This window comes from Diospyros lotus, chromosome 4, assembly GCF_014633365.1.
Source record: "Diospyros lotus cultivar Yz01 chromosome 4, ASM1463336v1, whole genome shotgun sequence".
NCBI lineage: Eukaryota > Viridiplantae > Streptophyta > Magnoliopsida > Ericales > Ebenaceae > Diospyros > Diospyros lotus.
The window spans coordinates 9,676,146-9,692,301 of record NC_068341.1 but is presented as its reverse complement, the minus strand read 5'-3'; the positions used below and the strand labels follow the sequence as shown (position 1 = coordinate 9,692,301).

Genomic DNA, 16,156 nt, shown 5'->3' with positions numbered 1-16,156 from the left:
AAAAGTCAATATTACTGCCTCGGCACCGTTTACTGATCCAGGAAGAGGCGCCCAGCGGTGACCGTTAAAATAAAATAATAATTTATCCAGCAAAAAAGTAAAATAATTCGCGCTTCTCTCTCTCTCTCTCTCCTCTTCTTCACCGATGCTGATTTACCTCACCTAAAAGAATGGAGACTACGCCACCGCCGGCACCGCCAGTGGCAGCTGTCAAGGTGGAAGAGGTACCAAGACCCTCGCCGGAAACCACAAACCTAAAGCTGCAGTCACCCCCTGCCCCAGCCAAAGCCAATACAAACCCCACCGCTCCCACCCCAGACCCCAACCCTACCCCCGCCGTTGCCCCGAAAGAAACGCCGCCGGCGCCCACCAATACCGCCGCTTCCCGGAAGACCGAACCGCCTTTGGCTTCCGACGCCAACACCATCTACATCCCCAGTTATTCCAGTAAGCTCCAGCTGCCCCTTATTTTACAACTTTAAGGAGATTGTATTGAACAAAATTCGGGATTTCGAATAAAATTTAAAACATTTTCTTTTGATTTGATTATTTTTTCTTTCGGTCCTTTTAGGGTGGTTTTCGTGGAACAACATTCACGAATGTGAGTTTCGGTTCCTGCCGGAGTTCTTCGATGGGAAGTCACCTTCGAAGAACCCTAGGGTTTATAAATACTACCGGAATTCAATCATTAGTAGGTTCAGAGAAAACCCTAACCGTAAGATTACCTTCACGGAGGCTCGGAAGACCATCATCGGAGACGTCGGATCCATTCGGAGGGTATTCGACTTCTTGGAGGCTTGGGGTTTGATTAATTACTCGCCGGCCTCTGCGTCCAAGCCCCCCTTCAAGTGGGAAGATAAAGACAGCAAGTCGAACGTGGCTTCGTCCCATAGCAGCACTGCCGAGCCCTCAGGCACATTGCCTGCTGATTTTATGCTTCCCAAGAAGAGAGTGTGCAGTGGTTGCAAGTCAGCCTGCACTATTGCTTGCTTTGCTTGTGATAAGGTAATCTGTCAATCACTTAAAGATGCATGTAGACGTGTATATTATTGTGAACTAGGTTGGATATTATATTGGTAATTTCTGATGGAGATGTCAAATTATATTCCACACAAACTTGAATTCTGATTACAGAGGGACTCCGGCATAGTGGTTACTTTGATGTTTAATTTTGATTCTTTCTTTAGTTTCGGATATTTTTATTTCTGTGTATGGGTGATTGCTGCCTTAGCTATCTACATGCCCCTCTTAGTTGTTCCCAAAAGGATTTGCTATGTTTGATCTCATGAATCTAGGAGGGGTTCCAAAAGTAACACAAGAAAATTAGGGATTATTCTCTTCGTGTTTCAGTTTGTAGTTTTGAGGTTTGAATTCATTTTCAATTTTGTATTTTGATTGTCTATTTTGAGATTGCTGAAAATGCGTTTTTTTTGTTTATAGCGTTTTCTGCATTTTGAAAATTTTGAGCGTATTTGTGATAAAAACAGTCAAGACGACTTTTTATTATTTTGAGTTTTCTTTACAAAATTTTTCCTTGTTTTCAAAAATGTGTTTTTGAAAATATGGAAATAAACACGTTTTCACTGTTTTGAAAAATTGAAAATTGAAAATGATTTGAAAATAGTAAAGAGAACAAGGCCTTAGTCAGATGAGTGCAAAAACTTGTTTGATCTTGCATCAAAGGGCAGTGGGAGTAAGCTATAGGTTAACTTTTCCTGTGCAACTCATGAATGTCTTAAGTATATGAATGCAGTGGGAAGTTATTGTATTGGTGAAATATAGGCAGTTTCATTTGATCTTTATTACTTTTGGATTTTGTGCAGTATGATTTGACTCTTTGTGCAAGGTGTTATGTCCGTGGAAATTATGGGGTAGGTCTCAATTCTTCTGATTTCAGACGAGTTGAGATCAGTGAAGAGGTAAAGGCGGAATGGACTGACAAAGAAACTCTGCACCTTTTAGAAGCCATGATGCATTTTGGTGATGACTGGAAGAAGGTTTCGGACTATGTTGGTGGTGGTAGAAGTGAGAGTGAATGTGTTGCTCATTTTATTAAGCTTCCATTTGGAGAGCAATTTGCTGGAACTCCAAACACTACTGAGGTTGACGACAAATTTGATCAAACAAAGGACCTGAATGATGCTGGATTTGGATTGCAAAATAGTGGCACATCATTCCCAAACAAAAGACTGCGTCTCAACCCACTCATTGATACAAGCAACCCAATTATGGCACAGGTAAAATCTTCTATATTGTCTCAAATGATTTAAATAAAGCTGAAGGGCACAGTATAGGGAAAAGATAATGGTGATCTCAGCATGCCTTAAAGACATGGAAGTTTTTCTGTTTGTTCTTGAGGCTCATCTTGGACATTCAAACATCTTATATTGATAATGTTTTACATTCTTGGTTTTGGGCTTGTCCTATTCTAGCAGTGGAATGAGGGATTCTTTGTTTTGTATTCCTTTATATGTTATGTGCCATATTACGAGAGAGAATTTGGAGAGCTTTTGAAAATTTTGAAATCTCCTATTTTGTATTATTGTCCTCCCCCCTCCAAAATTGGATTTCTAAATATATATTTGACTTTCACAACAATGACAAACAACATATCAAGCCTTTATCCCACTACATGGGGTTGGCTACATGAATTTTAGCTCACCATAATGGATGCCCTTGCATTTATAGCACATTGATTATTTGAGTTTCCAAATATGCAACATGTTATGCAACATGTCTTCTTCAATCTCTAAAAAGATCTCTACAGTTGATTACAGATCAACTTAATGGATACTGCAGACTAACATTAGAGTGAGCTAGGATGTTGGTAATCCTTTCATATGGCAAATACTTAATCCATTGTTGCTCATTCAGCCAAGATTCAGAGACATGTCTGTGTTTCTTTTACTCCACTAATTGATCTGGGACATTTTGACTGTCATTTTAATCCATTAAAGGATAATTTGATTAACTTCTGTACTTGAATCTTTTCACAGGCTGCTTTTCTGTCAGCTTTGGGGGGTGTAGAGGTTGCAGAAATAGCTGCTCGTGCTGCAGTGGAAGCTCTGTCTGGTTTCAAATCTAGAAGAATTAAAGACAGTCCTGGATCTCTCTTTCGTCATCCAACACTGCAGGGTAAGAATCAGTTTCTGTTAGAAGTTCTCTTGACCACTCAAGGGTTTCTTTAGGAGACTTGGGATTTGTCAGAGTTTTGGCAAATTGCGTATTAACTCTTATACTTTGAACTGGTTACACTGTTACACCCTCAAAGTCAAAATAGGATACAATTTTCCTAGGCTATCAACTAAAATGCAAAACAGACATTCATTAACAGAAAATGTGAAAAGACTGCCCTCATGCTTGATGGCATTGCCCTTCTAGAACTTTGTTACCATTTCAAAAATTCACTCGTCTCACTCATAAAGAGTGATGCAATAATTTAGTGGATGAGACGCGTGATAGGTTTAGTATAATATTGTTCAATGCTGGGTTTGAGGTATAACCTTAAAGTAATATCGTCTTATGTCTGGTATAGTAATCTCATGTTTGGAGTTCAATAAAGAAACAGTGAGACACAGCGAATAAGATGAAGTGAAAGGCTATGATGATCTGACTACTGACTGTATCTGCCCAGATTTTTTTAATTTCTCTATTGATTTTTTCCTTCTGTAATATTATTTATATTCTGCCATTCATGAGTAGTTCAAATAAATGTTAGATTTTGTTGGGAAGATTAATTAGTAGATTGTGTGTATGCCTATACGTTTGCAAGAGAGGAAATTAGGAAAACATTATTTTATATTCTCCACTGTATTTACACATTTTATGAACAAAAATTAAATGTTTTTTATTTTTAGATTATATATTTAATAAACATACATCCCACTTTGACCTTGGTACAACCGTTGGGCCTTGACCTTTTCTTTTCCCCATTCGGGTCCAACACCCAGTCCAGTTTTTACGAAATTGGGTAAGATATAATTTACTCTTTTAAGTTGTATCATGCCTTATAAGATGCCCAGTCTGATACACAATTAGAACTTGGGTGATGTTCACCAATAATTGGTTGTAATCATCTCCAGGTGAATAATATCTTAATGGCGATCTTTCAGAGCTTGACCTTGAGTTCCAAAAGTTTTTTATCTAACCATATGAATATTATTGAAAGTTGAACATGATTGCTACAACCTGAGGTTTTTTTTTCCCCTGGTAAGTGCAACATGAGGTTTTGTTGGCTTGCAAGTGGTTGTAGTTTAATCTTAATTGATTTTCTTTATTTGTGCCTTACCTGAACTACATATTTGATCTGTGCATGTGGTCCTTCTGTGATCTGAACTATGGACTTCAGAATACTGCTTACCATGAAAGCCAAAGTATGTTCTTCTAGAATAATTTCACGTCAACTACTTTTAAATGGATAGGCACCCTAAGCATTATTGTGTGTGTTTTATTTATAAATGAAATAGTGGAAACCATTTCTCCACTGTATCATGCTTATAATTTCAGTAGAGGAAAAGAAATTCTTGAAACATGAACATGCTTATAATTGTTGTGGCTTGGGCCATTTGTACATAGACTCCTTGTGGTTTAAAAATGATTCTAGAGGTCCATGTGGTTTAATTTTTTGCTTGGGCACCCCTTCTGTTTGTTTAACACAAACGGTGTTAATTAGAATTAAATTTAACTTAATCTCTTAATTACTAATTAAAAAATAAAAAATAACCACGGTTGCCACAGGCAGTGGCATCCACAGGTGGTTCTGGCTGCTGCAACCCATTGCTGCTTCAAGTGATGGGATGGGTTTAGCGATGGCCCAAGCCAGAGAGAGGGGGGGGGGGGGGGGGAATCTTGAAAATTAAACCCTAAAATCTTGCGATTCTTTGCAAATCAAACGAAGAAGAAGATGATTTAGTGAATGGGCAAATCTGGAAGCAATCAGTAAGCGCTTGAGCTTCCTCGGCTAGATGAAAGTCCTGGGGGGTTCTGGAACAGGGCGCTTTGAAGATATGTAGAGCAGAGCTTTGAGTAACGCTAACTCTCCATTTGGAATGAATGAACTTCGAAATTTGGAATTCATTTATAAATGAATTCTTATGTCTGGAATAACACAACTTAAAATATGGAATTAAATTTTCCATAAACTTATGTTTGGAATGAATCTAAATTAAAGTTTCATTTACTCTTATCTTGTAAAATACCCTTGCTATAATAATCTTGTTAAAGTAAAGAAAAAAAACAATTGTTGTAAAAAATGAAAGGAAACGTATTGTCATGAGAAGGACCATGGTTATGGAAATTTTAATTTTTTTTTTTATTGTTGTAACTTTTACTGTTATGAGTTTGTTAAGCTTAGAGGGTAGCCACGTGTAAGTGGTTAGAATAGGACAAAAGGGGTTGTTATATTTAAAGAGGAGAATAGAATCTGTTGTGGTAGCGTCTACCCTCTTAACGATTTGTATAAATTCCCCAAGTCCCTCTTGGATAGAATTATCGAGAATATCAAAGAGAATTCTGAATTCTTTCTCAACATTCTCTCTCTCTCTCTCTTTTCTCCCTGTCTGTTCTTACTCTACATTTATCCTATTATGTCTTCCTAATTCAAATTGAATTAGGAAAGCAATCATTGAACAACCTAGCCGTGACAATTTGGTATTAGAGCTCGATCTCGGCCGAAGCTCTTTTGGAGGTGGTGCGATGGCAGAAGGTACCTTCATGAAGAACTTCGAGTCACAGCTGTAGCAAGTTAGCTTGACCATGACCGAGTTCCAAAACAGTGTGGATCAATTGGAGTTTGGTTCCAACCAGAACCATGAGGCGATCATGGTAGTGGATTGCAAGGTGGAAAGCTCAATTGAAGGGTTGGAAAGGAGATTGGATGGTGCTCTCTCGCAGATGAGAGAGGATATGGGAGCACAAATACAACAATTCATGGTGATGTTCACTCGCCAGAATTCAGTGAGAATCGCTCTTGATTTTCCTTATAGGGAGAGAACAGAGCTCATTTTACAAAATAATAGGATGAATCAGATGAATGGGACCTTTGAAATTGAGGAAGATCCGGAAGAAGAAGTAGAAGCAATGATGGAAAGAGGATGGGAGGTTCAAGGGAATCCTCATCATCCGGGGTTTCCAATGCCTTGGATGGAGATCCTTGTATTTGAAGGGACCAACCCCAGATGGTGGTTGAGGAAATGCGAAAGGATGTTTGACTGGTATAACATACCAGAAGGTAGGAGAGTGACCTTAGCTGCAACGTACTTTGCTGCAACATACTTTGATGATGTGGTAGACGCTTGGTTTTAGGGTTGGACCAGGATGAGGGAGAATTATATTTGGGAGGAGTTCTCTGATAAACTATGTGAACATTTTGGGGAGAGGAGTATGCCAGATGTCATAGAGGAGTTTAACAAACTAAGACAAGTTGGGGAAGTGAGGGCCTACCGAAGGAGGTTCGAGGAACTGAGATCATTAATGATTAACCACAACCCACATCTTTTGGAGGCCTACTTTGTATCTAGTTTCTTGAGTGGTCTCAGTGATGATCTAAGATCTATGGTTAAGATGATAAAACCCCAAGTAGTAGAGCAAGCAGCAGAGAGTGCTAGTTGCAATAGATGGTAGTGGAAGCCTTGATGAGGAAGCAAAGGCAACAACAAAAGGATGTGACATAAGGAACCTTTAATCAAGGGGGGAAAAGGCTATAATCGTGAGTTGATTAAGGGAAACATAGGGGTGAAGAACCTAGGGGGACCAAGCTCGGGAGGAAGACCCATTGAGCATGGGAAATGGTCTAGCTTGTGCTTCAGGTGCGAGGATAAATATTATCTCGGACACCAATGCAAGTGCCAGTTATTACTATTGGAGGGAGAGGTTGGCGAAGTGCTGGAAGAAGAAGAAGGGATTGAAGAGTGTGGAGATTCAGGGGAAGAAGACAATGGAGAGATCTCACTTCATGCCTTGAAGGGGGTAACCAACAAGAAGATTATCAAGGTAGATGGGAAGGTGAAGGACTGTAGCCTTATGGTTTTGATCAATAGTGGGAGCACCCTCAGTTTTTTTGATGAAGGCACTACTAGAAGATTGAAATGTTAGCTCATAGGAACCCAACCCTTGAGCGTAACAGTGGCTAATGGGAGTAGAGTACTAAGTAAGTTAGCCTGTAATGGTTTTTGTTGGTAGATGCAGGGGGAGGAGTTTGAGGCTGATCTCAGGCTCCTACAGCTGGGAGGATGTGACGTGGTGTTAGGGGTTGATTGGATGAAAGGGGATAGCACCATAAGTTTTGACTTTAACGTTTAATCGGATGGAGGTTTCTTTTGAAAAGGGAGGAAGGAGGATGACTCTAACAGGGGGAAAGGAGACTAGGACTTGTAAAATGATCATTTGGAGGAGGTTGCAAAGGGTACTCAAAAGCAAGTGGAACCAACTGTCACAACTGTTCTCTATTGTGGCAATGGAGGAGAATCATGAGAAGGCAATGCAAGGAGAAGTCTACTTGACGGTCAACACTAACCAAAGAAGGCTTGATTAGGTACAATCACTGCACCTTATAGAATTGCTGATAGAATTTAGGGAACTCTTTATTGAACCTACCACCCTTCCCGAGTATTGGACCATGCTATTAATCTCAAACCCAATGTTGAACCTATCAACATTAGGTCTTACCATTATTCCCTAATCCAAAAAACAGAGATTGAAAAGATGGTGAAGGAAATGTTAAACCTATCCTTCATAAGACCTAGCTAAAGTCTTTTTGCTTCCCCAATCCTATTAGTCAAGAAAAAGGATGGATCATAGCGTTTTTATGTGGATTATCGCCAACTCAAGGCCTTGACCATCCAGGACAAATTTCCCATACCTCTTATGGAAGACCTAATGGATGAACTACACTGCCAAATTCTTTTCCAAGCTTGATTTATGCTTAGGCTATCATCAAATTATAATGAAGCTTGAGGATATTCATAAAATTGCCTTTAGGACAGACCATGGACACTTTGAATTTTTGGTGATGCCCTTCGGGTTCACCAATGCCCCAGTCACTTTTCAGTTCGTCATGAATTGAATTTTTGAATCTTATCTAAGAAAATTCATACTTGTATTTTTTGATGGCATCCTTGTCTATAGCCAAACCCTGGACCAACACTTAACCCACCTAAGAACCACCTTTGAGGTCCTTAGATCTAACTAGCTCTTTATCAAAAGGTCTAAGTGTGCCTTTGGTCAAGATCAGGTGAAGTATTTGGGTCACTTAATATCAGGAGATGGGGTCAGCACAAACCCAAGGAAGGTGGAAGCTATGGTGGCTTGGCCAAACCAACTACAATAAGGGCTTTGAGGGGGTTTCTTGGGCTTATTGGATGCTATCGTCGGTTTGTGAAGATGTATGGTGTTATCAGTAAACCTTTAATGGATCTCTTAAAGAAAAGGGGTTTCAGCTGGGGACAAGAGGCTGAGGAAGCTTTTGAAAGACTAGAGGGAGCTATGAGTAGAGTGCCTGTCTTAGGGTTGCCTGATTTTAGCAAACCCTTTGTGTTGGAGACACAGGCATGTGGGGCAGGGGTTGGAGCAGTGCTGATGCAAGAAGGTAGGCCATTGGTGTTCCTAAGCTAGGCTTTGAGCCCAAGACACATGGGGCTTAACATATATGAGAAAGAATTCCTAGCAGTGCTAATGGTTGTCAAAAAATGGAGACATTATTTAGGAGGTAGATTCAAAATCAAGACGGATTATGAGAGTTTGAAATTTCTGTTACAACAAAAATTGCAAACTCAATTGCAAAAGAAGGGAATGGCCAAGCTGATGGGTCTAGATTATTCTATACACTACAAAAAGGGTAAGGAAAATGTGGCAGTGGATACACTCTCAAGGTGCCACGAGGAGGGGAGTGTAGCAGCCGTAACTACGGTAATTCCTGAGTGGTGCCAAGAAGTGATAGACAGTTATAAAGGGGATGAAAAGGTGATGGAAATATTGGAAAGGTTGGCTGTTGGACCTAAGGAAGAAGATGGGTACACATTGGTGGAGGGAATGTTGAGATACAAGAGTAGCATTGGGGGGACATTTTGGGATTCAAAATACCTATCTCCAAGTGAGGCAATTGTTCCATTGGCCCAAGCTTAAAGCAGAAGTACGGGAATTCGTGCTAACTTGTGACACTTGTAAGAGGTGTAAGTATGAGAATGCAGCCTATCCAAGCCTCCTACAACCTCTACTAGCACCTGACCAGACTTGGGCTAGTGTGTCTATGGACTTTGTCGAAGGGTTGCCTAAGTCAAAAGGGAAGGACAACATACTAGTGGTTGTAGACAAGTTAACCAAGTTTGTCTATTTTATAGGGCTTGCTCATCCCTATACAGCCTAAGAGGTGGCTAGGGTTTTTATGGATCAAGTAGTGGCATTACATGGGATTTCTAAGTCTATAATTTCAGACCGTGATAAGATCTTCACAAGCCTCTTGTGGGAGGAACTTATGAAGGCATTGAGGACCAAGTTGAATATGTTCACGGCCTATCATCCAAAATTAGATGGGCAAACAAAGAGGGTGAATCAAAGCTTGGAGACTTATTTAAGATATGTTTGTTTCATGCAACCTAAAAGCTGACATAGGTGGTTGACCTTGGCTTAATGGTGGTATAACTCTAACCACCATACCTCCCTCAAAATGTCCCCATTCAAGGCTCTATTTTGGTGCAAGCCACCCATTTTGCCAGGTGTAGGGGAGTACACTACTACAGCTTCAGTTGAAGAGTACTTACAAGAGAGGAGGAAGGTATTGCAACAGTTGAAACAAGAGTTGGTGTTAGCTCAGAATAGGATGAAACAATTTGTTGATCGGAAGAGAAGTGATGGGGAGTTGAGGAGAAGGTGTATCTAAGGCTAAGGTATCCCCATTTAAAATCTATCACCTGAGGGCCAGTGTCCAAGCTCAGGCCCAGGAATTTTGGGCCATTTCTTATAACGACTAAGATTGGGAAGGTAGCTTACCATTTGAAGCTACCTGAGGAATCCCACATTCACCCTGTGTTCCATGTTTCCCTCTTGAAGAGGTCAGAAGGCACAAAGTAGGTGAACTCGGCATTGCCATCACTTTTGTCACGTTCCTAGGGTTCAACCTAGGGTTTGGTAGATAATAGGAAAGAATTGGGGATAGAGATCAGAAGAAATGGGAGGGAATTAGAAAAGAACAAAAACAAAGAGAGGGAGAATAGGGAGGACCAAGAGAAAGAGGAGGAAATTGAGAGAGAGTATGAAAAATCAGATTTCATTAAATAATTGGTTGTCCTTTGAATTAGAGATGATCAGTCTTATATACTGATTTGGTAGCTAGGTTTGGCGCCAATAGGGTTGCCAATTATTCAAATGAATATAGCTGGAGGTTGTTACAATACAACTAAAAAAATTTCACTATTATTTAATTACTACTGTGTCCTTGGGTCATGACAATTCCCTCCCCCCCCCCCCGAGAGAGTTCTTGTCCCAAAGAACTTACAGTAGTTGGTCCTGCTTCGTCACCCAATCCCGACTTGCTCTTCTTCTTCTTTTCCATCCTCCAGTCCTTCTAGCTGCGTACTGTTTGCAATATAAATTTCGATTAAGAGCTGGTGTTTTGTCATAAGGGCTTCCACAAATAGCTCTTATAGTGAAGCTCCCTCAATTGCTTATTGCTCTGTCTTAGGTTTCAACATCTTCATTGTAGACTGTATTTCATCATTCAATCCCCCCACAAAGCTGGATACAAAGTATTCTTCTGTTATAAATGGATTCCAACTCAACAATAGGGACTTTAACTCTTCAAATTTCAATTGATACTCCTGTATTGTACTCTCTTGCTTCAATCAGTTAAACTCTTCCACTATGTCCATCATGCCCCTTTTACCAAACCTCTCACACAGCCCCTAAGTGAAATCATCCCAATTAGATGTTTCTCTCACTTTAGGCCACCCGTGGAACCACATGTCCCCAACATCATTGAGGTAGGCTGATGCCAAGGCCACCATTTGATTATCTACCACTCGGTGGATCCCAATCAATTTTTCACAACGCCTTAACCACCATCGAGGCTTCTATCCCTCAAATATAGGCAATTCAAGTTTGGGCACCGAAAAATCGGAATGGTGTGGGAGAGTTGGAATCTTCTGCCTCCTTTCCAACACATTCTCTCCCACCGTAGCTAGATTTACTTCTAACTCCATCGATCCAACATTCTTGTTGCTAGTTCAAATTCTTGGTAGAATTGGTTCCAACCGATCCTTAGGTGGGAAATCAGGTGAAATTCTTATCTGATGTTGATTAGAGAACATAAGCACGAATTGTTGCAATTGATCACGCAACAAATTGCCCTGCTCCTGTATCTCCTCCCTGATCTGATCACTCATATCCTCTCAAAGCTTCTTTGCAACCACCTCCAACTTTCGATCCACCATTAATCCAATCTTCTCCTCCATCGTCTCCACACGAGTTTGAATTTCCACCATTAATTCTATCACTTGCTACAACTGCGATTCCATTTGCTTTATTTGGGTGTCATCGGCCATGGTGGATTGATTGCTTGGAAGTCTTTGGCCAGGAACTTGCTCTGGATTTATTTATTTTTTCTACTCATTGTTGTTGTTCGCTTGATTACGGTCACGACAGCTCAACAATCCTCTCGTTCCGAGACCTCACTTCGCTGAATCTGCCTACCCCGACATTGCCTTTCAGTTTCGTGCAAATTATCAAAATCTGTAAATCACCACAATAGTTGCTTAGGGTTACAGAGTCAGTTTTCAAAATCCGCTTCTTGAATGTACCTTGCCTTCTTGATCAACTACAACAAACTTGGAAAACAACAACCAATCATTATGTTGTTCCGCCTTAAGGTCAGGCCTATTTAGGAGCAGAAGAAGTCGCATAGGTACGACGACTTGATCAGCCTCCTAGAGTGTCTGACTCTCAGTTGAAAATCACCCGGCTTGCTTCGCCCTTTAATTGCAATTCAATGGCCGAGCATACACTTCTCGCTCGCCTCCATCGAACAACCTTCCCAATCACCTTCGTAAATCATCGTTGGAGATCACTAATAGAGTCGTATCCTCGCTCGCCCCCAAAAGTCGAACAACCTTCCTAATCACCTTCTTCGATCAGCTCGGTTACTCAGTTGGCGCCACTCGGACACGTTGAACAACTCTGATGCAACCCATGCTTCCTGAATTTCGCGACCAAGAGTTAGCGGCTGGCTTTATCTTCAATACTTGGATTCGAATCTACCGGAACATGGAATTCGTTGGGATCTGCTTTACCTTCATGCATCAGAATCTAATTTCGAGAATCAATGGTCCTTAGTCTTGGAACTCATTTCCTTGCCTTCAACTCAAATCGAAACCACAACCAAGAAACATTTACTGCCCAATCATCGTCCAATAGCTCCGGAACCACCACAATTCGCTGATTCGATCACGTTTGCTAGGATCTTGATGACGCGGATTTGCCTCCGATCCGTGACTCCTTACTGCAGTCTTTGAGCACTAGTTGATTGTAACTTCTTGAGTTCTCTCTCATCGAAGATCGTGACCTATATCGTCGGAAATTAATCACAAAGGAACCGTCCATAGGAATTCGTTCGGTTCTGTCTCTAAATTTTGCCGCTAGGATAGTTGGAATTTGCACGAGCGGAGGAGATCGAAGGCTGTGAATGTTCAACGAAATTTGCTAGAATTGCTTTTGAGTGCTAAACGACTCTACATAAATCACAACCAAGGATTGACTGCTCTAATACTAATTTGTCACGTTCCAAGGGTTTAACCTAGGGTTTGGGAGATAATAGGAAGGAATTGGGGAGAGAGATCAGAAGAAATGGGAGGGAATTAGAGAAGAACAAAAACAGAGAGAGGGAGAATAGGGAGGACGGAGAGAAAGAGAGGGAAACTGAGAGAGTTTGAAAAATCAGATTTCATTCAATAATTGGTTGTCCTTTGAATCAGATATGATCAGCCTTATATACTGATTCGGTAGCTAGGTTTGGCGCCAATAGGGCTGCCAATTATTCAAATGAATACAACTAGAGGTTGTTACAATACAACTAAAGAAATTCCACTATTATCTAATTACTACTATTTCCTTGGGCCATGACAACTTCCTAAGGAGATAGGTAGGGTGGAAGAGTGGGAGACTATACTGGATTGAAGGGTGGTTTACAATCAGGGAGTTCTACTCATCCAAGTCTTGATAAAGTGGCAGAACAGTTTAGCAGGTAGCAGCACCTGGGAGTATTTGCCCAATTTACTTAAACAATTTCCAAGATATGCCAGCCTCCTTAGCATTTTTTGAGGACACGAAATTTGTTAAGGGGGAATTGTCACGAGGAGGACCATGGTTATGGAAATTTTAATTTCTTTTTTTTTTTTTTACTGCTGTAACTTTTACGGTTATGAGTTTGTTAAGCTTAGAGGGTACCCATGTGTAAGTGGTTAGAATAGGACAAAAGGGTTTGTTATATTTGTAGAGGAGAATAGAATCTGTTCTAGTAGCATCTACCCTCTTAACAATTTGTATAAATTCCCCAAGTCCCTCTTTGATGGAATTATCGAGAATATCAAAGAGAATTCTGAATTCTTCCTCAACATTCTCTCACACTCTCTCTCTTTCTCTTTTCTCCCTCTCTATTCTTACTCTGCATTTATCCTATTGCGTCTTGAATTAGGAGAGCAATCATTGAATGGCCTATCCGTGACACATATATACATATTTTTATATTTTGCAATGTATACATATATATATATTAAATTTCAAGATTAATTATGGAATTAGCAATTAACTAAATATATTAAACTCAATAATTTAAGTAAAACTAAATATAATTTAAATAAAGAGCTAGAATAAAATTATACCTTAAAGGGCTTGGCTTTTAATCTTGTAGTGATGAGGGTTGACAACGGTGATAGAAACACAGATTGGTGGTAGGGTGAGGGTATTTTTGTCCACAAACAAATTTTATACTAAGTTGTGGTATTCATTTCCAAATTCTACCTATTTTGGTGGAATTTGAATTAGTATAGTTGAATTCCATGAAATTCAATTCCTAGAATTCAATTTCACATTTTTTTTTTCATTAACATAAAAGTTGGGACTAGAAATGAATTTCACAAAATTTTGTGGAATTCATTCATTCCGAATAAGGGGTAAAATTGAGGTGTTGTGGAATTCGGTGGTGGTAAAGGCATACATAAAACAGAGCAATGGGGTTGTTGGAGGATTGAAGGTGAAAAGATGGCCATGGGGGAGACTTTTAATTTGAAGGTGTATGGAGAAGAAGCGCCTGCCAATGGCAATGGTCACTGTATCAACGAGGATGAACCCCCCCCCCCCCCCCTCCACCTCTCTCTCTAAACCCATCCCCAACGACTTCTTGGAACCCACCGCTGATGGGTTCCAAGAAGCCATTGTCAGTCAATTTGACAGCCGGCTAGATGGGTTCCATCCAACCATTTCTTTTTGTTTTCATTTTAGTTAATTTTTCTTTAATTTAATTTTATTAGGGTTTAATTAACTAAATTTAGTTTAATTAGAGTTTAACTGATGGTGTTATAGACGGAAGAGGTGTCCAAGCAAAAAATTTAAACCAAGGGAACTATAGAGCCTATTTTTAAACCATAGGGGGTTTCTGTGTAAATGACCCAAATTACAGGAGGTCAAAGTGCAATTTATTTATCCTTGGTAGAATCTACTAATTAGTGGTGACCAAGGCAATCGACCAGCTTTCACCTTCTGGAAGCTGGCCCTGTTTTATGTTTAGTGCAGGATTGAGTTGTAATAAGGTCTTTTGCCTTAAGTTGAGGTCAGGTTTTAGTCAGTTTCATGAACTACTTGCTATAAGAATGATATAAACAAAGGGAAACACAAGAAGAAACAAGAGATTGGTTGAGAATAGTAGGCTTTATTACCAACTGCCATTTGATAATGATAATGATATGTTGATCTTTCTATTGCAGAACCCGATGCTACATCTAACGGTGATGCTGCCTTAAAAGACTTGGGAAGAGACCGAGTCAATCCACAATCTCAGCTCGAGCAGGAGGAGCAAGACTTGGAGATGGCAATTTCTTGCATTACCGACGTTCAGGTGTGTAGGGTATAATTGATCAAGGCTTTGCAGACAATTGAAGTGTAATGAATGATTCCCTAGATAATGGGGCCTTCTTGAAAAGAGCTTTCTCTGATTGTAAATTTGCTTCACAGATGAAGGAGATCCAAGACAAAATTTCACATTTCGAGGAATTTGAATCACAAATGGAGAGGGAGTGGAAACAACTGCAGCAAATGAAGAACCTACTCTTTGTGGATCAGCTCAATCTTCTTTTTGATAAAACCGCTGCATCAAAGGCTGCAGAGAGCACGCAGCAGAGCCTTAGAACAGAATGATGCCTCGTGGGTTTATCCTCTTTATTTTTGTTCTGATAGGGTCATTGTGAAAACGAACACCCTTTGCGTAATTGATTTTATTCTTCCTAAGAAACTAGCAGAAAGAACATATTATTAGTGGAATTCCTCTGAAAGTGTAAACATATGCAAATGATAACACTCCTTTAGATTAGGAAATTAATAGGAATAGCAATGGGTAGTCAGTCACCCCAACAGGTAGGTATTATTCCCCAGGAACAAATTCTCAACGGGGGCAGGTACACAGAAGAAAACATTTTCCGTCCAAGAATGGATATTTATACATATTTTAAAATATAATATTATTTTATTTTATATATACATAGATAGATGTAGGATTTTTATCTAAAAATAAAATCTTTTAATGTTTAGATCTATTCTTTCTTCTCAGAAAAAAAAAATAAAAATAGAAACGATCAGCTCTTTTATTTTTGAATCTTCAAGAGACTGTGTCAATGTGTATTTTTGCCTGTCTTAATATTTAAATTTCAATAATGTGAAACTTCATATGCTAACATCGAACAAAAAATGCAAAAAAGAAAAAACGTTGATAACACAAAATAATTTTTGAAAATAAATTAGTTTAATGCTTGCGTGTAAAATAATCAGATGAGGGCATAAGATGATTACTCGTCAAGGGAATGGGAGTGGGAAAACAGATTTGATTAAAAAAAATTATTTTATAATATTTTATTTAATAAATTTAATTATTAAATGATGAAATTAATTTTTCTAATAAAAT

General features: G+C 39.5%; 1 protein-coding gene across 1 annotated transcript; it reads left to right on the top strand.

The window, feature by feature from the left end:
- Positions 1–94: 94 nt before the first annotated feature.
- Positions 95–15,731, top strand: LOC127800593 (SWI/SNF complex subunit SWI3B). The gene is made up of 6 exons (XM_052335298.1): positions 95–447; positions 572–1,005; positions 1,824–2,237; positions 2,997–3,135; positions 14,967–15,097; positions 15,214–15,731. Exons 1-6 carry the CDS (start codon positions 171–173, stop codon positions 15,394–15,396), a joined length of 1,578 nt encoding a protein of 525 aa, XP_052191258.1. The 5' UTR covers positions 95–170; the 3' UTR covers positions 15,397–15,731.
- The last annotated feature ends 425 nt before the right edge of the window (positions 15,732–16,156 follow it).